The sequence below is a fragment of the Stegostoma tigrinum genome, chromosome 18, assembly GCF_030684315.1.
Source record: "Stegostoma tigrinum isolate sSteTig4 chromosome 18, sSteTig4.hap1, whole genome shotgun sequence".
Taxonomy (NCBI): domain Eukaryota; kingdom Metazoa; phylum Chordata; class Chondrichthyes; order Orectolobiformes; family Stegostomatidae; genus Stegostoma; species Stegostoma tigrinum.
In genome coordinates, this window is record NC_081371.1 from 7,484,716 (window position 1) to 7,510,129 (window position 25,414).

Here is a 25,414-nt window from a genome sequence, read left to right on the forward strand (position 1 = left end):
TCTCCACATTCCCATCCACCTCCTATAACCATTCATCCCCCCCATTCTCCAGCCTGTTGAGTATCTATCTACATCTGCAATAGGAATATTCAAAGACTGTTTCCACCAGCTTTTGTGGAAAAACATTTCAAAGAAGCGCAACCCTCTTTTGGAGGGGGGAAATTAAAAAAAAACTGTCTTCACCTCACGCTTAAGTAGATTATCCCTTATTTTTAAACAGTGGCCCCTAGTTCCAGGTTCTTCCACACGAGAAAAATCCTGTCCATCTCCAACCTGTCAAGACCCCTCAAGATGTCATGTGTTTCAATCAAATGGCTTCTTCCTCTTTGAAACTTCATCAGATAAGCCTATCCTGTTCAACCTTTCTTCTTAAGATCCTTTGCCCATTCTGATATTAGTCTATTGGATGTTTTCTGAACTGCTTCCAATTCATTAACCTCATTACTTAAATTAGGACACCAGTAATCTACAGAGTACTCCAGATGTGGTTGCACCAATGCCCTGTATGGCTGACACATTATCTTCTTACTTTTGTGTTCACTTCCACTTGCAATAAACAACAACATTCTCCATTTTCTGAATTACTTGCCTGCTTACTAACCTCTTTCACTGGAATGCCCATATCCCTCTGCATTTCAGAGTTCAACAATCTCTAACCGTTTGGATAGAATGCTTCTTTTCATTATTTCTGCCAAAATGGACAATCTCATGTTTTCTGACATTGTACTCCATTTGCCAAATCTTTGTCCTTTGTAGCATCTTACTGTCCTCTTCATAATTTACTTGCCTACCGATCTTTGTGTCATCACATTTGGCAATCATACCTTGGCCCCTTTAAATAATTCATTCATACACTCATTGTAAAGTGTTGAAAACCAATTGCTGTAGAACACCACAAGTTACATTGTGCTGACTAGGAACTGTCTCATTCATGCCCACTTTCTGCTTCTTGTTAGCCAGCCCATCTTTCGAATGTAATACATAACCACAACGCCATGAGCTTTTATTTTCTGAAATAACCTTCGATGTGGGATCTTGAAACATGTCTTACTGGGAATCCATGTATCCACAGCACATTACTTCAAAAAACTCCCAATATGTTTGGTGAAACATAGAACTGCACAACACAGGAACAGGCCCTTTAGCCTATAATGTTGTACTGAACGTGAGGCCAAATTAAGCTTCTGCCTGCCCGTGGTCTGTATCCCTCCATTCCTTGCTTATTCGTGTGCTTATCTAAAAGTCCCTTAAATGCCCCTAACGTATCTGCCTCCACCACCTCCCGGGCAGCATGCTCCAGACTCCTACTGCTCTAATTTAAAAAAAACCTGCCCCTCACATCTCCTTTAAACTTTACCTCTCTCACCTAAATGCATGACCCCTAGTATTCTCCCTGATTAGTAATGCAACTCCTCCACCTCTTTTACTTCCCTATCTCATCTCATCTCATCGTCATAGAATCCCTACAGTGTGGAAACAGGGCCTTCGGCCCAACAAGTCCACACTGAACCTTGGAACATCCCACCCAGACCCATTCCCCTATAACCCACCTAAACTACACATCCCTGAACACTATGGGCAATTTAGCACGGCCAATCCACCCAAACCTGCACATCTTTAGACTGTGGGAGGAAACTGGAGCAACCTGCACAGATACAGGGATAATGTGCAAACTCCACAAAGACAGTCACCCAAGGGTGGAATCAAACCTGGGTCCCTGGTGCTTTAAGGCAGCAGTGCTAACCACTGAACCACTACACAAACAATGAAACCCTGGAACATCGAGCAGCCAGTCCTGTCCCTCCCTTAACCAAGTCTCTGTAATGGCCACAGCATCATAGTCCCATGTACTGATACGGGCTGTCAGTTCATCTGCCTTACTTATAATACTCCTCGCATTGAAATTAAAACGCTTCAGCCCTTTAGCACCAATGTCTTCATTTACCTATCTCTGTCTTCTTCCTTTCTGACTGACTGGTCCTAACATTGAACTTCCCCATCAATCCCTCCACTTGTTGACCTGCTGCTCTGGTTCCCAGCCCCCGCCATTCTTGTTTAAACCCTCCTGAGCAGCACTAGTGAACCGCCTTGTGAGGATAGTGGGTCCCCTCCAGTTTAGAACCCGTCCCTCTTGCACAGGTTACTCACCCCCAGAAGAGGTTCCGATGATCCAAGAACCTGAAACCCTGCCCTTAGCATCAGCTCCTTGGCCACACTTTCATCTGTCCCATCTTTCTATTCCTTGCCTCACTAGCATGTGGCACTGGTAGTAACTGTGAGATTACAATCCTCAAGGCCTTGCTTTTCAGCCTCGTTCTTAACTCCCTGTCATCACTCCTCAGGAACTCTTTCTTCTCTCTACCTATGTCCTTGTGCACAATGACCTCTAGTTGCTCACCTGCCCCCTTAAGAATGTCATGCAACTGCTCAGAGATGTCCTAGACCCAGGCACCAGTGAAGCAGCACACCTTCCTGGAATCTGAACATAATTTCCCTTTCATAAGATCATTTTGACTCTGCATGTTACCTTGAATTTTTCTAACTATCCGGTTATCGCACCTTTAATTATAGCTTCTAATATCTTCCCTTTCACAGCTAATTACCTCTGAGTTCCTGCTTTGTCTCCATCCCTTTGTTTCAATAATGGAGTTACATTTGTGAATGAACAAATGGATTTTAGTGTAGGTGCTGTTGCAATGTGGAAAATTCAGCAGCCAGTTTTCACAGAAACTCCTCCAACAGCAATGCAATAATGACCAGATAATGTCTTTGTGAGATGACAATTGAAGGATAAATATTGACTCGTGCACCAGGGAGATCTCCCTTTGAAATAGCGTCTTTCTGATTGTTTCTGTCACCCGAGGGGATAGGTGGGTTTTCGGCCCAACATCTTATATGAAAGAAGTCACCTCTGACGGTGCAGCATTCTTTCAGTCTTGCACAAGAGTGCCAGCCTTAACTTCTGGGCTCACATTCAAAAGCAAAGTTAGCATCAGATGAGGAGACAATTAATCCAGAAACTCAGACAGCAGTCTGGGGACCTGGGTACAAATCCTGCCATGGTAGATGGTGGAATTTGTATTCAATAAATATCTGGAATTAAGAGTCTAATGATAACTATAAATCCATTCGATAAAATCTGAGAGAACTGCGGATGCTATGAACCAGGAGCAAAAACAGAAGTTGCTGGAAAAACTCAGCAGGTCTGGCAGCGTCTGTGAAGAAAAAAATTGGAATTAACATTTTGGGTCTGGTGATCCTTCCTGTTCTGATTTTTTTTTTCTTCACAGGTGCTGCCAGACTTGCTGAGCTTTTCCAGCAACTTTGTTTTTGTATCATAAATCCATTGCCAATGGTCAGGAAAAACCCACCTGGTTCTTTCTTTCAAGGAAGGAAACTGCCACCCTTACCTGGTCTGGCCTACATGTGACTCCAGACCCACAGCAATGTGGTTGATTCTGGGCAATAAATGCCACCTGGCCAGCAATGCCCTCATCCTGCGAATGAATAAAGGAAAAAATTTACTTTGTTCAACCGTTGACGCAAGTGGAAATTAATTCTGTATTCATTTCTCCCGTGTCACTTCTCTTTGTTCCTTTGATGGAGGACTGTATTCCTTAGAGAATTGCGACTTGAATGTTGAAAACTTCCATTCTTTTTACCTTTTCATCTGATGCTAATTTTGCTTTAGCAGCAGTCTCTTTGTCCCCATCAGCCTACACCAACATCCACCCAATCAATGTGCAGCCCTGGACAGTGACTAGTCACTCATTTCAGGATAGCAGATAGCTGTGTACAATCTGATGTGCTGGGCAGCAAGATTCAGCAAGTAACTAAGTGATGTTCCTTTTTCTTGCTTGCCTGCATTGAAAGCATTTGTTGTCATCAATCTAAGACTGACAATGGACCACAAAATCATCGTAAAGGCAACAATATGGACACATTATACTCTATTTCACAAGAGAAGGACGTTTCCTTCAGTCATTGACGACAAATAACATTGTAATATGGGACTTGCTGTGAAATAACTAAAGATTTACGCTTAGATAGTGCCCTCAAAGCAATTCACTACTGATGAAATACTTTTGAGTGTGACGCAAGAAACATAGCAGCCAATTTAGCAACGGCAAGATTTTACATTAAGCAGTGAAACAACCAGCCTTAGATATTACGATAAATAATGTGTCATACTGTGGGTCCAGTTGATCCATGCCAGTGCTTATGCTTTCTAGGGGCCTTCTATCACCCTCCTTCAGAGTTTATCAGTAAAACTTGCTAGAACTTATTGAGGAAGTGCTGGAAATTGTCAGCTAGCCAGACAGTGCAGCCTTTCACTTGCTTGTACTTATCCTGCTTCCCTCTAATGAGCTGGCCATCTGTTTTTGGTATTAGTTCAAGGATAGATTTTGGCAAGCATGCCACGGGGAACTTTCTGAAGTCATGTCATTGACTCTGTCTAAGATGATGGGCTGAGTCTCAGTTTAACCTCATCTGAGAGGCAGCACCTGTGACAATGCAGCACTCCCTCAAAGGGGAAAAATGACCACTATAAGGGTTTTTTTCTATTGATGATTATAATTGTGTTCCTTGTTATCACAATGGTATAACTGCAAGAAAAACCATTTAATGGTTGTGGCACTGCAAATATATGACTTACAACCCAGTAAACTTGATCCTGTAGGGTTTCAGCTATGGAAAGAATCAGTCTGCTTATTGCTACACTTAAATTTTCCACCACCACGGTTAAGACCAGTTGGCAGGTTGACATAAGCAAAACTCAAAAGTTCTCAGCGGGCTGTGGAAAATAAACTGCCCTATAATCCAACACCCATTCCTCATTTGTGCCTGCACTGCAATCTGGACGTAGCTGGATGATTTATTTTTACTAATTGGCTTGTCCCTATTGTTAATTCCTATTGGCTGGCAACGTTGTCTTGTAATTGTGGCTGAGAGAACAGGGCTTGGCTGCAGGTTTCTATCTACCATGCAGTGGCAGCTATTGTCCACCAGTGGGCTCTGCCACAGCTCTGATGACCCAGGCAAAGTTTGATAACATTCTCCTTTGGTGAGAGAGAGCCAGGTTTCGAGATTGCTGACCACAGTCCAACTACTGGAAAGTACGTGTGTGAACAGTGCCTCTGTGCTCAGCTTCTACTAGTACTGGTTATCTTGATGCCTAGAAAAATGTTTCATGACTGGGTTACACATCAGGAGGCTGAATCAACAGCAAACTGGAAGATAACAAAGTGTGGAGCTGGATGAATACAGCAGGCCAAGCAGCATCTCAGGAGCACAAAAGCTGACGTTTCGGGCCTACACCCGTCATCAGAGAAAGCTTTTGGATTTAGTCATACATGTAGTCACATAGTCCAGAAACAGACCCTTCGGTCCAACTAGCCCATGCCAACCATGTTCCCAAATTAAACTGGTCCCACCTGCCTGTGCTTGGCCCATATCCCTCCAAACATTTCCTGTTCATGTACTTATTCAAATGTCTTTTAAACGTTGTATCTGTGCCTGAATCCACCACCTCCTCTGAAGGTACATTCTGCACACAAATCACTCTCTAGGTGTTTTAAAAAAAAGTTGCCCCTCATGTCTTCTAAAAAAATGTTTCTCTTCTCACCTTAAAAACATGCGCCTCTTGCCTTGAAATCCCCTGCCAAACAGAAAAAGGTGCTGTTCATCTTATCAATACCGCTCATGATTTTATAGACCTATATAAGGTTACCCCTTAACCTCCAGGGACAGAAGTTCCCAACCTACATAACATCTGCTTGTAACTCAAATCCTCCACTCCCGGCAGCATCCTTTGTTATCTCTCAATAAAAAATGGGAATCAGGGAAAGTGACCTTGAAGCTGCCAGATTGCCATACAATCCCAAGTGGTTCATTAACGTTCTTGGGAAGAACGAGCTTGCCTTCTTTACCTGGACCAGTGTTTATTACTGATACCTAGATTTCCCTAGAGAAGGTGGTGGTCTGCTGCCTCTAGAACTTGTCATTAGAGAGGGAGGCCCAGGATTTTGAACCTGACAAGGTATGGCAACATTTTCCAAGTTGAATGGCTTGAAGGGGGGCTCACAGGTTGTGGTGTTCCCATGTACTTACTGCCCTTGTCCTTCTCGATTGCATTAGCTGTAGGTTTGGAAGGTACTGTCAAAGGAGACTTAAATTTCTGCAATCCATCTTGTGTCAGTGATGGAGAGAGTGAACATTTGTGGATGTGGTGCCAATTAAATGGGCTGCTTTGTCCTGCATGGTGTCAAACTTCTTGTGTGTTGCTGAAATTACAGTGCACTCATTCAGGCAAGTAGGGGGTATTCCATCACACTCCTGACTCGTTCCTTTCTAGATGGCTTTGGGCAGTCAGAAGGTGAGTTGGTTGCTGTAGTTTTCAGAACCTCTGATGTGCCATCGTAGCCCCTGTGTTTATATTGGCTTGTCCAGTTGAATTTTTGGTCAATGGTTAACAGTACTGGATTCAGAGATGGTGATACCGTTGAATGTCAACTGCATATGAATAGAACAGTTGCCACTTGTCAGTCCAAGCCCAGATATTATCCAGGTCTTGTTGTTGTTTTTGGATATGGACTGTTTCAGTAACTGAGGAGGCACCAGTCCAATCATCAGTAAACGTCTCCAGCTCTGACCTTAAGATAGAAGAGAGGCCATTGATGAAGCAACTGCAATTGGCTGGACCTGGGACACTATCCTGAGGAACTCCTGCAGAGACATCTGGAGCTAAGATAACTGACCTCCAACAACCACAGCTATCTTCCTCTGTAAGATAATGAAATGTGAGGCTGGATGAACACAGCAGGCCCAGCAGCATCTCAGGAGCACAAAAGCTGAGAGGGGGAGGCGGACCGAAGATGGAGAGAAAAGAAGATAGGTGGAGAGAGTATAGGTGGGGAGGTAGGGAGGGGATAGGTTAGTCCAGGGAAGACGGACAGGTCAAGGAGGTGGGATGAGGTTAGTAGGTAGGAGATGGAGGTGCGGCTTGGGGTGGCGCATCTTCGGTCCGCCTCCCCCTCTCTCCCTATTTATTCCAGAACCCTCACCCCATCCCCCTCTCTGATGAAGGGTCTAGGCCAGAAACGTCAGCTTTTGTGCTCCTGAGATGCTGCTGGGCCTGCTGTGTTCATCCAGCCTCACATTTCATTATCTTGGATTCTCCAGCATCTGCAGTTCCCATTATCTTCCTCTGTTCTAGGTTTCTGTCCAGTGTAGATTCTTCCCCTGATTCCCAGTGACTCAATTTTTGCTTGGGTTCGCAGCCAAATGCTACCATGACATTATCGAGAACATCACACTGAGGAGACTTTAGGTCAATCTACATCCAGTGACCTGCTTTGAAAACTCTGCTGTATTTTGACAGCTGTGACAAATTCTACCGCAGCAGCTGAAACAAAATGAACACCTCATCCCCACTACATATTCCCTCCAATAGTAAAATACCCCCTCCATCCTGGCATTATAACTTCTCCCCTAGTCAATGCCCAATTCCCCCAACCCAGCCCCTGTATGTTTTGCCCTTCCCACTACCCCCGGTATATATTCCCAATTGACCCCTTCCTACATATATTCCCATATATTTCCCTTTTCAAGGTATATTCCCTCTTCCTGTATTTTTCCCCATACATTTCTACTCCCAACTATAATCGCGCCCCCACATATTTCCTCCAATTCTAACCACCCTGTAGACCACTCAAATTACAACCTCCCTGTATTTCCCCAAGGCTCCACTTCTCATATTTTCCACGAGTCCCCCCCAACACCGTATTTCCTCAGTATGTCCTGATCTCCCCATATTCCCTTCATCAGAAAAGGGTCTAGGCCCGAAATGTCAGCTTTTGTGCTCCTGAGATGCTGCTTGGCCTGCTGCGTTCATCAAGCTCCACATTTTGTTATCTTGGATTCTTCAGCATCTGCAGTTCCCATTATCGCTCCCCATATTCCCTGTTCCCTTTTATTCCCCCTACTTGTTTATTCCTCCTCCCCTGGTATATTCTTCTACTTTATTCTGCCCCCTATATTCCCATTTCTCCCCATTAAATCCCCTGCCTCTGCATATTCCCCTCAACCCCTGAATTGTGTCCCAACACTTTAGCCTTTCACTGCTCCCCTTGTGTTCCCCCATATTCCTGTCCCCTGTATATTTGCCCCCTGTACATTCCTCCTGTCCCCCAGTATATTGCCCTCACAGTGTATATTGCTCTCCTGGTATAGATATCTCCCAGACCCCTGTATATTGCACTCCTAGTGCATATTGTCCTCCTAGTGTAGATATTCCCTAGCCCCCTGTATAATGCCCTCCCAGTGTATATGGCCCTCCCGGTGTATATCGTCCTCCTGGTGTCGATATTCCTCAGACCCCTGTTTAATACCCTCCCAGTGTACATTGCCCTCCCGGTGTGTATCGTCCTCCTGGTGTAGATATCCCTCAGACCCCTGTATGTTGCCCTCCCGGTGTATATCGTCCTCCTGGTGTCGATATCCCCCAGACCCCTGTATATTGCCCTCCTGGTGTATATCATCCTCCTGGTGTAGATACCCCCCAGACCCCTGTATATTGTCCTCCTGGTGTAGATGTCCCCCAGACCCCTGTATATTGCCCTCCTGGTGAATATCGTCCTCCTGGTGTAGATATCCCCCCAGACCCCTGTATATTGCCCTCCTGGTGAATATCGTCCTCCTGGTGTAGATATTCCCCAGACCCCTATAAATTGCCCACGTGTTATATATCTCCCCTCCCGGTATACATTACTCCTCCCCATGTGTATTGCCCCCTCCCCCCGGTTGTTTTGCCCTCCCCATGTGTATTGTCCCTCCTGCTATGCATTGCCCCTCCCAGTGTGTTTTGCCCCTCCCCGATGTCGCTAGCCCCAGCCGGCGGCTGGTTTGTGGCCCCGCCCGCTTTTCCGTACGCCTGGGCTGGGCGGGCAGTGATAGAGCTGGAGCCGGGTGCAGGATCGGGCTGCGGGTTGTGCCGCTGAAGCTGAGGATGCGATGCCCGGGGAGAGATGAGAGTGCGAGCGGCGGACAGGGAGCCCGGGGCCGCCAGTGCCCTGTCGCTGCTTCCCGTTAGCCTGGTGCACGGGCTGTGCGCTGCGGTCTGTGCTGCCGCTTACTGCACCGGCCTGAGCGGGGAGCTGGTACATGACGATGTCTGGGCGATAGTCAACAACCCGGACCTGAGACCGTCTGCCCCGCTCACCAACATCTTCCACAATGACTTCTGGGGCAAGAGCATAGGGGAGAGCAGCAGTCACAAATCCTACCGACCCCTCTGCACCCTCACCTTCAAGTAAGTGGTTCACCTCCACACTCCCCACCCCCGACACCCCCAACTCCTCCCTCCAAACCCACAGATCGCACACTACCCCCTCCGCCTCCACCCCCATACTCTCCATCCCCTCCCTCCACCTCCACACTACACACCAACACACTCCCAACCCTGACACCCCCGAACTCCTCCCTACAACCTCACAGTTCCCACAGTCCACCTTCCACCTCCACACCTCCTCCCTCCATCTCCACACTCCCCACCCCAACACCCTGCACCTCCACAATTCCCACACTGCTTCCCCCACCCCCGCTCCCCCCCCACCCCCCACACACCCCCCCTCCCCCCCCACACCCCCCCTCCCCCCCCACCCCCCACACACCCCCCCTCCCCCCCACCCCCCACCCCCCACACACCCCCCCTCCCCCCCCACCCCCCACCCCCCACACACCCCCCCCTCCCCCCCACACACCCCACCCCCCCCCCCTCCCCCCCACACACCCCACCCCCCCCACCCCCCCTCCACCCCGCACCCACCCCCCCTCCACCCCGCACCCCTCACCGCCCCTCCCCCCCACCCCACCCCACCCCCCCCACCCCACCCCACCCCCCCTCCCCCCACCCCCTCCCCCCGCACCCCTCACCGCCCCTCCCCCCGCACCCCTCACCGCCCCTCCCCCCCACCCCCCACCCCTCCCCCCGCACCCCTCACCGCCCCTCCCCCCGCACCCCTCACCGCCCCTCCCCCCCACCCCCCCTCCACCCCCCACCCCACCCCCCCTCCACCCCGCACCCCTCACCGCCCCTCCCCCCCCCACCCCACCCCACCCCCCCTCCCCCCACCCCCTCCCCCCGCACCCCTCACCGCCACTCCCCCCGCACCCCTCACCGCCCCTCCCCCCCACCCCCCACCCCTCCCCCCGCACCCCTCACCGCCCCTCCCCCCGCACCCCTCACCGCCCCTCCCCCCCACCCCCCACCCCACCGCCCCTCCCCCCGCACCCCTCACCGCCCCTCCCCCCGCACCCCTCACCGCCCCTCCCCCCGCACCCCTCACCGCCCCTCCCCCCCACCCCCCCTCCCACCCCCCACCCCCCCATCCACCCCCCCATCCCCCCATCCACCCCCCCATCCACCCCCCTATCCACCCCCCTCCCACCCCCCCACCCCCCCACCTCTCACCCCCCCCCCACCCACCCCCCCCTCCACCCCCCCCATCCACCCCCCCCATCCACCCCCCCCATCCACCCCCCCCATCCACCCCCCCCCTCCACCCCCCCCTCCACCCCCCCCTCCACCCCCCCCTCCACCCCCCCCTCCATCCCCATCCACCCCCCCGCCCCCCCCGCCCCCCCCACTCCCACCCCCCCGCCCCCCCGCCCCCCCCCTCCACCCCCCCCACCCCACCCCCCACCCCCCCTCCCACCCCTCCCACCCACCCCCCTCCCCCCACCCCCCCCACCCCCACCCCCCCCACCCCACCCCCCCCACCCCACCCCCACCCCACCCCACCCCCCCCACCCCACCCCCACCCCACCCCACCCCTCCCCCATCGATTTATTGAAGGACAAAGATGCTTTGGGGATAGATTTCAAAGCGGGTCACTCAGTGTTGATTGACACAGAGGGTTCAGGGGATCTCAGGCAGCTGAAAGCATGGACCCAAAGGTGGGATAATGGCACTTGGATATGGGTAAGACGCCAGGTTCAGATGAGGGCAGGTAGTTGAGAAGGTGTTGCAAAGCAGGAGAGCATTCCAGAGATAGGGATGGGGCAAGGGCATAACTGGAAAACAGGGATAAGAATTTTACATTTGAGACAGCGTTCGGCTGTGTGTCACCCAGAGTCAAAGTGCACTTCGTCACAAATGGAATGCCAATGCATTGATGTGGCCAGTGACTGGGTGGGAAGTTACAGTTCACAGCAACAGCACACTACTGAAATTTTCATTTGAACCTTCTTTTTAATTCGCTGTGAAATTTAAGATTAGGGACATCAAAGTTTGGAGGTCCTTCAGTGATTTTCCTCAGTATGCACAGAAGTGTATTAACCCTCAAATGCTGAGCTGAACACCAGGTTCAGAACAGAAGATGAAGCCATTTCATAAAATATTTATTGTGAAGTAAGTTGTCATCATCTTCCCCTCCAAGTTTTATTTGCTTTAACCTAAAAATAAACACCCAGCAGATTCAAAGTCCAGTTTGTGTTTATTTATCCAATATTTTTACTGAGTATCTCGATTTGATTAAAATCAATATTTCTTGAGCCCTCACCTATGAGTTTTCTTTACAAAACTGATTATTGGTTTGTGATAATAAGTAAAAACGGAAGCAACTGCGAATGTTGTAAATCAGAAGCAAAAAGAGAAGTTGCTGTAAAAATTCTGCAGGCCTGGCAGCATCTGTGAAGAAAAATCAGAGTTACCCTTTCGGGTCTGGTTCAGTTTTGAGAAAATGTCACTGGACCCAAAACATTAACTGTGACAATATGTTGTTATTTCAGATGTAAATATTGCAGTGCATTTTTTTAAAAAGTTGTCCTTCTAGTACTTTCACCAATCCAGATTATTTTCGGAGAACTCCCACAGCTAAGGGATTCCTCGCTGAGTGTTGGGAGACAGTTGGAAGAATGCTAAATATTAAGCAGCAATGAGACAGTTTGATTATTTTAATCACATTGTTAATTGTTTTCCACTGTTCAATAGCAGCTGTGCACATCTAGGTTGGCGATTAAAAGCAGATGCTTTAGCTCGTATTGATGGTAGATTGTTTGACATACTATGGTGTAGATTCAGTTTATAAATGTATGAAGTTGTATTTATATATTAATGTTAACAATAATCTGTTTTAAGAAAATGCAGTGGTTAATGCTTCAGTTGGTGTGGCAGGTACAATATTCCTGGGAGTATGTATTAAGACTTCCAGACTTCTCCCTGGAGACAGAATGGCAGCGTGTCTGTGATCTGTCAAGCTGTCTGCAGAGCCACACAAGCCTTGCTAATCCTTCAGTAAAGACAGTTGGCACATCAGCCAAGATTTCCCCACACTGTTTGGTTTGCAGCATCATTCAAGTGCATTGTCAGATTTGGTGATGAGGTATTTTCCAGTTGAACAGCCGTCAGACTCCTGGCTTGTATAATAAAGGCCAGTTTGGGCTGAGGTTGCTGCGAGTCTTCTGTATTTGTGGCACTGCACACAAAACAGTGAACATGTTTATTGTTTTGTGGAAGAAAGGGATGTAAAAGGTTATCAGTTCAGATAATTTTGGCAATAATCTCACTTGCTCATAACTCCAGCCCAGTTGTTATATAATGAGGCTGTCTCTGTCTTTGTCTTGTGGAAATATAAAACACGATACCTTCCTCCTCGCAAAGCCGTTCTGTTTGACATTGGAGTGTATGTGTTTATGAATATGTTTGATGCTCTGTGTGTGATTGAAGTGGAATGTTGCAACATCTGTAACCTAGTCAGTGAAACACATATTGTTTGTGTTTGAGTAATTTTACATGCAGTTTTATGCATAATACTTGAGCAATGTTAGTCGCTAACATGTGAAACTTAATGCACTTTGCCTCGGTAAGATGGGGAGCGCTGCAACAGCACACACAATGAGGCACGAACAATAGGCAAGTATAAATAAGTATAATGTGTGAAACGAACAACTGTGCTCGCAACGTACGGCATTGGAAAGACCGGGCGAAATAGATTGGGTGTCGACCATTCCTTAGATTTTAAGCCGTACCAACTTCTTAATATTTTACATAGCCACGAGAGAGCAAAATAAATTGCCGCCCATAATTACTCCTGTGTATCTGTTCTTCATAATTCGGTGTCAGATATCCAGTCATTTTGTCATGTACTCCCTGAAGATATGGCATTTGTTACAACTGGTTGTGGATCTTCCGTCCTCTTTGTGGTGCTGAACATCCTGTGTGAGAGAGAGTGGATAGCTGTGATTTTCAGGCATCTGTGTAGGGTTGAGGTGGTGTAGTGAGGGACAGTTTAAATTATCCTAACAGGAAAATATAAACAGCGAGAGGATGGGATGTCACATAACCTGTCAGGGGTGGACACATTTAATGTGGGGTAGTGGTAACGTCACTTGAAAGAATTTTACTACGAAGATAATATGCATGAATGTGGATGAACCCCCTCATCGATGGAAATTTTAAGGCTGATTTAAAACCGGGAAAGTACTGACCTCCAACAACCACAACTACCTTTCCAAGTGCCAGGTGCGACTCCAACCAGTGGAGAGCTATCTGTCTGATACCAGCTTTACTAGGGTTCTTTGATGTCACACTCGTTCGAATGCAGCCTGGATGTCAAGGGCTGTCACTGTCCCCTCACCACTGGAATTCAACTCTTTTGAACCAAGGTTGTCATGAGGGAGCTGAGTGGCCCTGGCAGAACCCAAACTGGGTGTCTCTGAGCAGGTGCTGCTCGATAGCACAGTTGATGGCAACTTGCATCACTTTACTGATGATTGAGCATAGACTGATGGGTTGGAAATTGGCTGGATTTGATATGTCCTGCTTTTTATGTATAGGACATGCTCGGTCATTTCCACATTTTTGGATAGATGCCAGTGTTGGAGCTGTACTGGAACAGCTGGGCTAGGGGAGCAGCAAGTTCTGGAGCACAAGTTTTCTGTACTGTGCTGTAATGTTCTATGTTCTAATTGCTGGAATGTTGTCAGGGCCTGTAGCCTTTGCAGTATCCAGCGTCTCCAATCATTTCTTGATATTATGTGGAGTGACTCGGATTGGCTGAAAACTGGTATCAGTAAAGCTCTGGACCACAGGAAGACACCAACACGGTTCTTTCACTTGGCTCTTCTGGCTGAAGATGGCTGCGAATGCTTCAGCCTTATCTTGAACTACTCTGCTGGGCTCTTCCATCATTGCGGATGCGGATATTTGCGGAGCCTCCTCCTCCATTCAGTTGTTTAATTGTCTACCACCATTCACAGCTGGATGTGCACTGGTCACTCATACCAGTGTGGTCATGAGCAGATGCGTTGTGGCAGTTGGATTGTTTCTGTGTCGCAAATTCTGTGCAGGTTCCAATGGAAAAATACAATCAGTCCTCGACAGTGCAGCTTGTAGTTCGGAAGTGAGGTGTCCATGCTTGCGTCTTTCAGATTTGTGGCAGTTTTTCAAATAGTCTGACCCAATGATCCTTTTATGTACTTTTTTAATTAAAGAGATATTGGGTGTGAATACCACTCTGTATCTACTCCAAGCCCAACAACTAAGGTGGGGCTGCACTTGGGCTATTTTCACTTTGAGGGATTGGGCTGCACTGCTATTGTCAAGGTACCGCTCTCCTGGAAGATCCCGGAGTTATTCGATGGATGGTGAACCGGCTGACCTGGGAGGCTTGTGTTGTACGCTGCTGCAGACTCCAGTGTTCGTGGTCTAGGGAGGTGGATGGGGACCAGCTTGATTGCCATTTTTCCTTTCGGCTCACTGGTAGGTGCATGGTTGCAGAAGACCGGATCAGATCTTATGGGTGATATGTGCAGTAGTGAAATAACCTGTTGGCCAGGCTGTCAAGTGAAGATTGACCACAGTGTGGTGAGAAAGACTTACTACATGAACAAAGACCGTTTGCTCTACTGTGCTTATACTAGCTCTTCTGAAAAACTATTCGATGAACCCCACCCTAGTGCTCTTTTAACATAGCCTTATTAAATGTGTCTTATTTTCAAATATAATCCAATTTGTGTGCTAGCATTAGCAGGTTGTCAGATTGCAATTTAAAAACCCACAAGTTGACTAAAAATCCTTCAGGAAAGAAAGCCTGCCACACCTACCTAGTCTGTCCTATTCGTGACAAATTAATTCTGTGTGTTTGACTCTCATGTGCCCTCAGGGTAACACGGGTTGGATGGGGAGTACTGTCTTCTCAAAACTTCTCACGCCCCAACAACAGGAATGCTCTGAGAGGGCACTGGCAATTTCACGAGATGCTTTATATTGTTCATGTATACATTTTGTGATCTCAATATGTTTCCTTTTTGTCTCAGAATATTTCAGTTCTCTGCTGTTCCTTCGCGAGTGAAGTTTGAAGCTTGTTGGAGTCGTGCAAATTGCTGGCACTTTAAAAGCGTCAGGTACAGCGTGAGTGCTGGCGATGCAGACTGTGTTCATTTTACGTGGCGGTAGGGCTTACCAATGCCGCCAGCTGGCTGGCACCTTTCCAGAGAAGTCAGTGGATGGTCGCGAGCGTGGGGAATGCTATTTAGGACTTGGATGGGACTAGAGTTGAGAATGGTGCCTGCACGACTGGAAGGATGCAAACTGGACGTGATTGATCTCGGAGGTGACTGCATGGTTAAAGGGAAATCCTTGGAGAGTAATGGAGTCAGCATTTAAGGAATTAAGGGTTATGGTGAGCAGCCAGGATAGAGAACGATCAACCATGATCATACTGAATGGCAGCACAGACTCAAGGGGCCAGATGGCCTACTCCTGCTCCTATTTCTTATGTTCTAAACATGAGGAAAGCAGTGACTCTTCCCATTAATCTGATGGTGCAAGCCCTAGGGGGCATAAATTTTAAAGATTTTCAGTGGGGGAATGTGAGATGGAATCTTTTTAATGCAATGAGTGGTAGTTACCTGGAACTGGTCATGATATTGATAAGTGAAGCAACCAATGGTTTCAAAATTGGATGGGCAGTTGAATGAAGGAAGGAATGAAGTTTGTACAGAGAATAAGCAGGGAAGTGGGATAGACTCCTCCTGATCACCCAGCAATGGGGGTTCCTTCTCTGCCAGAAATTACAGGCATTGACCTTTGCTTGGAGAACATGGGGCTGCGAGTATAGCTTTTAACGGGGGTTGGGGGAGGGTAGTGCCTTTAAGGACAGAAAAGTTTAGAATATTGATTTGAAAAATTGGGGATGTTGGGTGTTTACTGGAAACTGAGGGAAATTTGTTGTAATGGTAATTTTTGGAAGAGCAAAGAATGAGAGAGTGCCTAAGGGGAGGAAATCTAAGCAATGCCAACTTGCATAGGGAAGTTTCATTGGCACACCCCTGACATTTGTCTGCACTGGAGAACAATTCAGCAGCATGAGTCTGCTGGCAAGTTAAATGTCACATTGTGCTGAGGAAGTTAACAGAATTCTGAAGTTTGTCATTAGCTGTTCCAGAACTGAATGAGATGCTTGTCAATACAGCTTCTCCCAATTGTAATTACTTTGAATAAACAGTAACTGGTCAAATTCGACAAGTATGGTTATGTCAGTAGTTTTGAGTGTTTGGCATCCTTAGAGTTTTAGAATTAGCTTTATTGCCACGTGTAGTCACGTGAATACAGTGAAAACTTCATAAGTTGTCACAGTGCCATTTCAGGTGCAAAGGTACCTAGGTACAGATTCTTGGGGGGGAATCAATTTAGAAAAATGAAGAAATAAAAAGCCCAGCATGACAGAGCCTAAGATGCTAGCCATATAGTGTCATACAGATAACAATTAGAGTCAGAGAGTCTACAGTATGAAAAAAGACCCTTTTAGCCCATTCTGTTCACACTGGCCATAAAGCACTGATGTGCAGTTGTCCCGTTTCCATTGGCCCATAGTTGCCTATGCAATGACATTTGAAGTGAATAATATCCAAATATTTCTTAAATGATTCCTGCCTCTACCATTGTGTTCCAGATATCCACCATCTTCTGTCTGAGAAACAAACTTTGTAAAACCCCCTCCTGCCTTTCACCATAAAACTATGCTCACTGGTTGTTGATCCCTATATTAAGGGGAAAGCTTTCTTCCTATCTATGCCTCTCATAATTTTGTACACCTCTATCAGGTATCCCCTCAGCTCTCTGCTTTAAGGGAAACAACACCACCTTATCTAATCTCTCTTCATAGCTGAAATGCACCAGTCCAAGCAATGTCCTGGTGGCTCTCCTCTGAACCCTCTCTAGGACAGTCATATCCTTCCTCAAACTGCACAGAGTAGTCTAACTGATGCTTTGGACAGCTCCATTATAATCTCCCTGTAAGTTCTGATGAAGAGTCATTCGACTTTGAGGTGTTAACTCTGCTTTCTTCCCAGAGATATTGCCAGACCTGCTGAGCCTCACCAGCAATTTCTGCTTTTGTCTCAGATATCCACCACCTACCTTCTGGCTGAGATTTTTAACAAAGGCATTTCTGGCTCTCACGTTTAATCACCTGCTTGAAAAACTCAGTGAGACCTCTCTGATCTCCCCTTGACAAAGTCGCGCTGACCACCTCTGATTAACCTATGCCTGTCCGAGCACAGATTAATTCTCTCTCTCAGAATGTTCTGCGGCAGTTTCCTAACTGGTTGTGTTTTACATTTGCTCGTGTAAGTTACGCTGACCCGGTTATTTATGTGGGTATGAGTGGTCTCCTGCTCATTGCAGTGGTTTTAATCTGCTGAAGGCATTGGAGTGACACCTGACCTAACTCATCGGCCCAGTCTTGCTTGCCTGTGTTGTGGGAGGCTAGTCCGAGTGTGGGAGCTCTGTGTGTGTGTGGGCGGTCTGTGTGTAAGTGAGTGGGTGGGTGCTGTGTGTGACTGTGGGTGCAGGGTGGGTGGGTGGTTGGTTTGTGTGTAAACAAATAGGTGGGTGCTGTGTAGGTGGGTGGTCTGTGTGTTAACGAGTGGGTGGGTGCTGTGTGTGTTAATGTGAGAGCGCGGGCTGTGTGTTAATGAGTGGGTGGGTGTTATGTGGGCGAACATTCTGTGTGACTGAGTGTGTGAGCTTCTGTGCTCGTGTGTTGATAAGGCTTTGTTAAACATTAATGTATTCTTCCCTCTTTGCATCTGATTCTGTTTGTGTGTGTTCGCACACCTGTAAGTGTAATTTTATAAATTTCTGTCTGTCCTGTTGCTGACACAGCTCTCCATCCTAACCCTGCCCCTTTCTTGTTAGGGAATGAGTGTGAGTGCGAGCCCCCTTTCCAGTTCTTTCACCAACTGGTTATCGTTCCTCTGTGTCTGCACACGAATACTTAATAGGTACTGGCCTGTTGTACAAATTCGTGTCGTCACCTTCTTACTGGAACCCTTACTGATTTCTTGATATCTCTCATCTACAGTTGCTATGGCAACTGAAAATACTGCCCATCATCTTCCCAGGTAGGCTGTGTATTCTGTGTTTGTAAAGCTGTGGTGTTGGGTTCGGATATGAAAGCAGGAGGTGAGGTGCACATCATCGCTGGTGTAACAGAACAAGCTTGAAGGTCTGACTGGCTTCGTCCAGTTCCCTCTTTGCAGCTACCCCAAGTGAAGTTATCAAGGAAGTGTCCCTCACTTTTCCGAATGCGAGTTACAAAGGCTGGAGAAACCGTGTGATTGCTTTAATCCTTGTGAATTATTAACCAGCTCCAACTACCAATGAGTTTCCCAACTGCCAGATGCTACCTGGCAATATTTAAAGTGAGCTTGGTGATAGTCGACAGAGTGAAATTTGATAACTCAGCAAAGCCTGATGTGGTCTGAATTTCAGGCGAGAGAGAAAGGAGCTCAGTTTTATCTGTAGTTACAGAGAGATCGGCAGGTATTATTTTGTCAATTGACACTGTAACATCAGGACGGTCATCTGTTTCTTCTGCTAGCCTTTAGCAGGTTCACCTTTGTGACTAAACGGATCTACTGGTGTCTCGTTCCAAATATCTGGCATGATTCTAACTTTGTTACGGAGGCCAGCAATGTAAAGATGAGCTGGAGAATGTGATTAAATGCTCAGCAGAGAAGTAACTGCTTGTCTGTTCCGAACTTTGCAAAACCCTATCAAGCACCAGAACCCAAAGTAGATGCAGTACTTGATCTCCACAGCCTCAGCTTGGATTCTGAAGGCCAATAGCTGCCCAGTTGATACACCCATCCTGAGAGTAAGCTGTTGGTAAGGCGGTGAATTTCACGTGTTGCATTGGTGCGTTACAGTATTGTGTGTGGGGGACAGGACTCACGTAGGTTGGCTCAGCAAGGACCCCTGATGAGCGTCAGTGAATGAGTCAAATTTGTACTGCAACAGGCCAGCCACTTTGGTGCGTGGCTACTCTGGAATGAGCCTATAAATGGTGCATTGCATATCATTGCATGGTAGGGTTTTGAGTTCACGATTTCAAGATGGGAGAGAGGAGAGCAGCTTCTGAAAGCAAATAGCATACTTGGAATATGGTCTGCAGCTGATATGTAGGAGACAGGCTGACCATACATTAGTGCATTCACACTCTGTTATCGACAGATGCAGGTGTCTTTGGTGAGGAAAAACAAGTATGTCTATAAACAGGAAGGAGAGAGGAAATTTGAAATTGATAGCCTGTCGCACTGCTGAATGTGGACTATACAATTCTGTCCAAACTCATTGGTAGTTGGTTTAGGTGTGTTCTGTAGCTGGTCACTTACCCTGACCAGACCTGTTATACCCGGCAGCAATATCTTGGAGAGTCTCATGCTGCTCAGGGATTCCCACCCCCTTTGTACTGGATACTTTGGGTAGACGCCAGCCTGGACCAGACAGAATATTGCACAACGACATGATGCATTTCCTCTTTGAAATCCACAGTTGAGATACTGTTGCTCTGCAGAGAGTCCAGTGGGAAGAATGCAGATGGAGGAAGGGTAACTATCCCACAAAGCACTCAGGCCAAAGCCTGTTTACAAGGATGATGCCACTGTCTCTTGGTCAGATCTGCTATCGTTGCCCATGCTGAGTGGGGCCAGTTTGAATTGACACCAAGAACCAAGGTAAATTGAGGCTAGGGCGAGGACCTTTTTAATTTTGCAAATTGAGTTGACCAGTCCTTTGCCCGGTTTCCTGCGGGTACGAGGGGTATGGTTTGCAGAGTCTGGCTGTGTTCGTAAAGCCAGAATGTGAGAGTAGGCATGGTCAAACAAAACCTGGGCACATAGGTGCAGTACTCCCACTGTATTGTGGGTAAGAACCTGGCCATCAGCTGTGAGGCACTCTGTTGCTGTACGTGGTACAAATCTAGCCTGTTCCTCACTCCTACACAATGGTGGTCCCTAGATCTACCTTCCATCTAGTCTGGAGGTTGAAAACGGGGTGCGTTTGCAGAGATGTGATACACAAACCTCTATGTAAAGGAGATGTAAAAACATACCCAACGTCGGCCTCGTCCTGATAGCAATCCCTGAGTGTTTCTGCATCAAACTGTGCACGGACGGTCACTATGTACTGAGCTCCTGGCTGGCCCCTCGGTTTTGTGCAGAATGGTTCTAGCCACATTGCTGCAGAATGCCCTGGGTAGTTGCACTGTGCTGTGTGACCTGTCTCACGTGGAAAAGCTTATGACAGAGAAAAAGCTTCAACCGCAGGTCTGTCAGACGGTCATCAGCGCACAAAGACCTCGAGGCCATGGGGGAAATCAAGGCGTTGACTCCAACTGGGATGGTTCCCTGAGCAGACTGTCAAGGTCACTCAGCAGAACGGCTTATCATCAGGACTTTAAAACTAGCACCAAGATGGACCTTGGCTGGTGGCAAGAGAGGCCCCTTCGTGCCAGACGCTCCCTACTCACTCGGAGCCGCTACCACTTCAGCTGCCCTCCGAATGGCTGTAAGTGGGGGAAAGACTGTCGTTTACGGTTTTGGTGGAATATTCCTTTCGGCAAGCAAGGTGTGGAGAGAATGCAGCAGGTTTTGTCATGGCCAATATGTGATGCAGCTCTATGGCTGTTCCCAGGGTCATATTACCAAGACGGACATCAACTGCACCTGAAGTATCATCAACTCCGTTGGTCTTCGCTCAGCCCGAAACCTCCAGGTCCTGTGGTGCAGAAAGTCCTCAATCGAATGTTGCAGATTGGCACATTCCACGGCCCATGGCTTTTTCTGATGAAGGGTCTAGGCCCGAAACGTCAGCCTTTGTGCACCTAAGATGCTGTTTGGCCTGCTGTGCTCGTCCAGCTCCACACTTTGTTATCACTGTGTGCTGGGGGATGCATTGAACTTTATGGCAGCTCCTGTTGAGGCCCAATGCGAGAAGGCTGTGACGTAGGTATTTCCAGCCACACTACACAGAGGGACAAGAAAACCTAAAACCTAAAACCTGAGATGGCCTAGAAAGAAAGTACATTGTGGAAATCAAGAGGTCTGAAAATGCACTGGGTTCTTGTGCTGAAATTGCTTCAGAGTAGCCAATAATGCACTGAGAAATATTGCATATCTGTCTCAGTTTCTGTAATATACAATTTGAAATCTTTAGCCCTGAGGGTGTATAGCTGACATAGAATGTGCTTTGTAAATATTAAGTCTATTAGAGTCCGTTTCAGTGGCACGTGCCTTAGACAGATCAGTTGAATTTTATTGCAAATTCTGTAAGATTCATGTTGAAATATGTCACACATAATATAATTTTATGCTACTTTTATGAAATATATTTCTACAAATTTAATCAATAAACTATTTTTATGGAAGGCCTTTTATATTTAATATTGCTTTGAGGACGTGAGTTTTGAAGTGTTTTTGGAAATTTGATTTATTTCAAATTTAGTACTTCAGTGTTATCATGAAAAGAAATTTGAAATTTTACTGAGACCATTTAGAAATTAGATTTTAACCAGCTGAAGAACGAGCTGCCCAACTGGCCTCACTCGTTTCAGAAAGGGAAGACCTCTTGTGTTCAGGATTAAGCCTATTTGTTCTTTTGATATAAAGATTGGAGAAGCATTTTAAGATTATTCCTGAGCAAGCTCATCTCTGTATGACTTCAGAGACACCGTGCCTGATGAGTGACTCAGCCACATCAATCAGAACATAAGCGCAGTAGATTCTGGAACATTCTACCTGTTGACCAACTGGTTATTCTTGAAGAGAAGAGTATGGTGTTTTATTTCAGAAAGCTAGCCACTGAGAATTTTTTTGTTAATTTCTCTTTTCCTGAAGCTTGTGTATGTTTTGGGGATTTTTATTTTGTTCGTTCACAGGCGCGCGACATTGCTGGTTGCATTTATTGCCCAACCCTGGTTACCCAGAGCACCATTAAAGATCTGGTGACCCGTGGAGGGCAGACCAAGTAAGATGACAGATTTCCTTCTCTGATGGACAATAGTGAACTAGACTTTTTAAAATGACAATTGGCCGTAATTACATGGCTGCTGTTAGACTATTCCATCCCCCCCCACTCCTTTAATCTTGATTCTTAGTGAATAAAAGTTCCACCATTTGTCACAGTGGCATTTGAACCCTTGTCCCTAACACATGGGCCTGGTCTTTTGAATTACCAATCGACCAACATTATCAGTCTGCCACCACCTCCACCGAGGGAATGGAGAGGGATAAGCATTTATAAATCTATATCATTGACCAAGTACATTAACCAGTTTTTGAATCTTAATAAAGTAAGTTTTGTTTCAGTCAGTAACCCAGAATTATGTTGATTGAGAATCCTGGTTGATCACCTGATTGATGTCAGGTCTTTCAACAATGAGTTATTTATTTGCTCATCTTCGTAACTGGGAGAAGTATTTTTATTTCATGTTTTATGTTGTACCTTGTGAAATAGTGTGGCTAGAATGCTGTGTGTTCCCGGGTCAGAGCAGTGTATTTTTAGGACAAAGCCCTGGATTGTTGCTGTTTCTGCTTGCTGCTGTGAGCAGTTCATGATTTCAGATGGCCTGCTGAATGAAATGGGAATTCATTGACAGGCTGCGTGACATCTCTGTATCTCAGTTTGGACTGTCGATAACTCCATGGTGTGCTACCAAACGCAGCTGACTTATTTACACCAGGAACAGAAAAGATGGATATTTATTGTCATCAGGCACAAGGTTTCAGTGCATCTTGCACATTTTTACTTTGTTGGCCTGACATTTCAGTGCCTGTTCTCTGAAAAGCCAATCTTTTTCTTGAAAAGCAGCCAGGTTTTTCACAGCCACAACAGCTTGTTTTCCAACAGTGCCTTTGCCATAATAATATGCTACACGGGCATGTTGTCAGACACAAAGTAAGTCTGAGCCAGATACACAGATAGTGGGATGGTTGGTCTGGGGCATTCGATCAAAAGCTCAGACAAGGAGTTAGGTTTTAAGCAGCATTTTGGAAGGAAGAGAGAGATTCAGAGAGGCCTATGGAGTGATTATCAGAATATAGAGCCTTCTTGATGAAATCATGGCTATATATTTTGAGGCGAAGGATACCCAACACCACAGTTGGAGGAGCAATGAGGACCTGGGGACATTGGGCAAGAGATGAATTGACCCAATATCTCCATTCTTTCCCAGGGCCTGCCGGTTTGCTTCATTTTTCCAGCGTAAAATCGATAAAATATTCTAAACCGTAGCTTGCGCGGAAATATGAATCTCGACTGGATGTTTTAGATGCCGAATCTTTTCCAACCAAAAATGGTGACCTCTCATCACCATTCCCACCTCAACCTGGACTCTTTCAGGAGACGGCTCACTGTCAAGGGTACGGTTTCCATAGTCTCAGCAGGAATCCAATATCTGATCTCTGTGACCGTCGTCCTGGTGTTATGTTCAGGAGCTGGGCTATCCAACTGCTTGGGGCATGTTAGTTTAGCACATGCATTCCCCAGAAGGATGTGTGTTTATAGCTGGGATGCTGGTTCGTATTCACCCCTGTCCCCAAAAGTGGGTATTAATAGGGCATTGTAACCCTCGCTCAGTTTGCTCAAGGACCATTGGGTTATTTTAACGGAACAGAGCACTGCATGCACAGGTGCTGATCTTAACGAGGCTTAGCTACAGTGGCAATGGGGCGGGGGGTTAGCTGTGTGCACTGGGCCTTCATTCCACGGCAAGGACAGATCACTGACAAGTAACTCTCGCTGGAAAGGTGTGCTCATGTGGAGACTGGGCGGGACCTAATGTCAGACCAGCCTGTGTCTCAAAGATGCATGGCCATTTGAACAAACTGGCATCTGCAACTGTACAACGATATAAATGTATAAATGCTTATCCATGTCAATTCCTCGGGAGCAGGTGGCCACAGGCTGGTAATGTTGCTGGATTAGTAATTTAGAAGCCGAGCTTCATGTTCTGGGGACAAGGGTTCAAATGTCACCATGACAAATGATGGAATATTTATTCAATGAGTTCCTAGAATAAAGGCAAAGGAAAGCTAGTTTAAAAACAACCACGCAACTACTGCCAATTGTCATTTTGAAAAGAAAAATCTAGTTCACTATTGTCCATCAGGGAAGGAAATCTGTCATCCTTACCTGGCCTGGCCTTTATGTGACTTCAGACCTTTAGCTCTAGGACAGTAAATGCTGGCCCTACCAGTGACGACCAAAACCTGTGAATGAGCAAAATAAAAATCCCCAAAGCATACATTCACGCAAGTTTCAGGAAAAGAGAAATAAGAAATATTTCTGAGTTTTTTTTTTCTTCCAGAAAGCCTATGTTTTTCTTTAAGAGTAACCAATTGACCAAAATGTAGGATGTCCCAGAATGGAACAGTGGATGGAAAGCACATGGTGCAGGAATTAAATGGTTGGATAGAAGAGAGAGGGGAACAGGGGTGGCTGGTTTGTCGAGGTTGGCAATGTTCCCTAAGATGCAAACATAGGAAAAGGATGGGAGTCAAAAGACCAGCAGATCCATTAACTCAGACCCACTCTCATGGTGGCTGTACCTTTTGTGAGAAGGTGCTTCCTGAAGACCTGGGGAGACCGGAAAACCAGAGGAGAACCTTGGCACACCCAGGGATCGCTTGCTGGCTTAGCGGAGAGTCTCTTTGGAAGGGAGAGATATTTATCCTGGAGTAATGACTCCAGACTTTTTCCTTCTGTGCTCCAGAAACTGCACCAGTTGGACTTGCTCTGAAGAAAATGTAAAGGTGTTGAAGTGCTGTGGAAAGAGGAGACCCTAGACCAGTGCACAGTATTGGCACAGCATTCATAGAACATAGAACATAGAACAGTACAGCACAGAACAGACCCTTCAGCCCACAATGTTGTGCCGACCATTGATCCTCATGTATGCACCCTCAAATTCATCAGAAAGAGTTTGCAAATATGTTGTTTGAATGGCACAAATGTTGCTGTCTCTTATGTGGCGACGCGTGTTATTTATTCTCATCTTCTGGCACGCAGCACACTGCCAAATGGCACACAGAGTGTGAGGAGAAGTGGGTGAGTGATCAGGGGCTGGCT

General features: G+C 46.8%; 1 protein-coding gene across 1 annotated transcript in view; it reads left to right on the forward strand.

Annotated features, from left to right (window-relative positions):
* Positions 1–8,920: 8,920 nt before the first annotated feature.
* tmtc1 (transmembrane O-mannosyltransferase targeting cadherins 1) overlaps positions 8,921–25,414 on the forward strand; it is a 172,180-nt gene continuing 155,686 nt past the window's right edge. Inside the window, exon 1 of the mRNA XM_059652288.1 lies at positions 8,921–9,310. Coding sequence (XP_059508271.1) covers positions 9,027–9,310 — 284 coding nt within the window. The 5' untranslated portion in view covers positions 8,921–9,026. The remainder of the gene's footprint in view (positions 9,311–25,414) is intronic.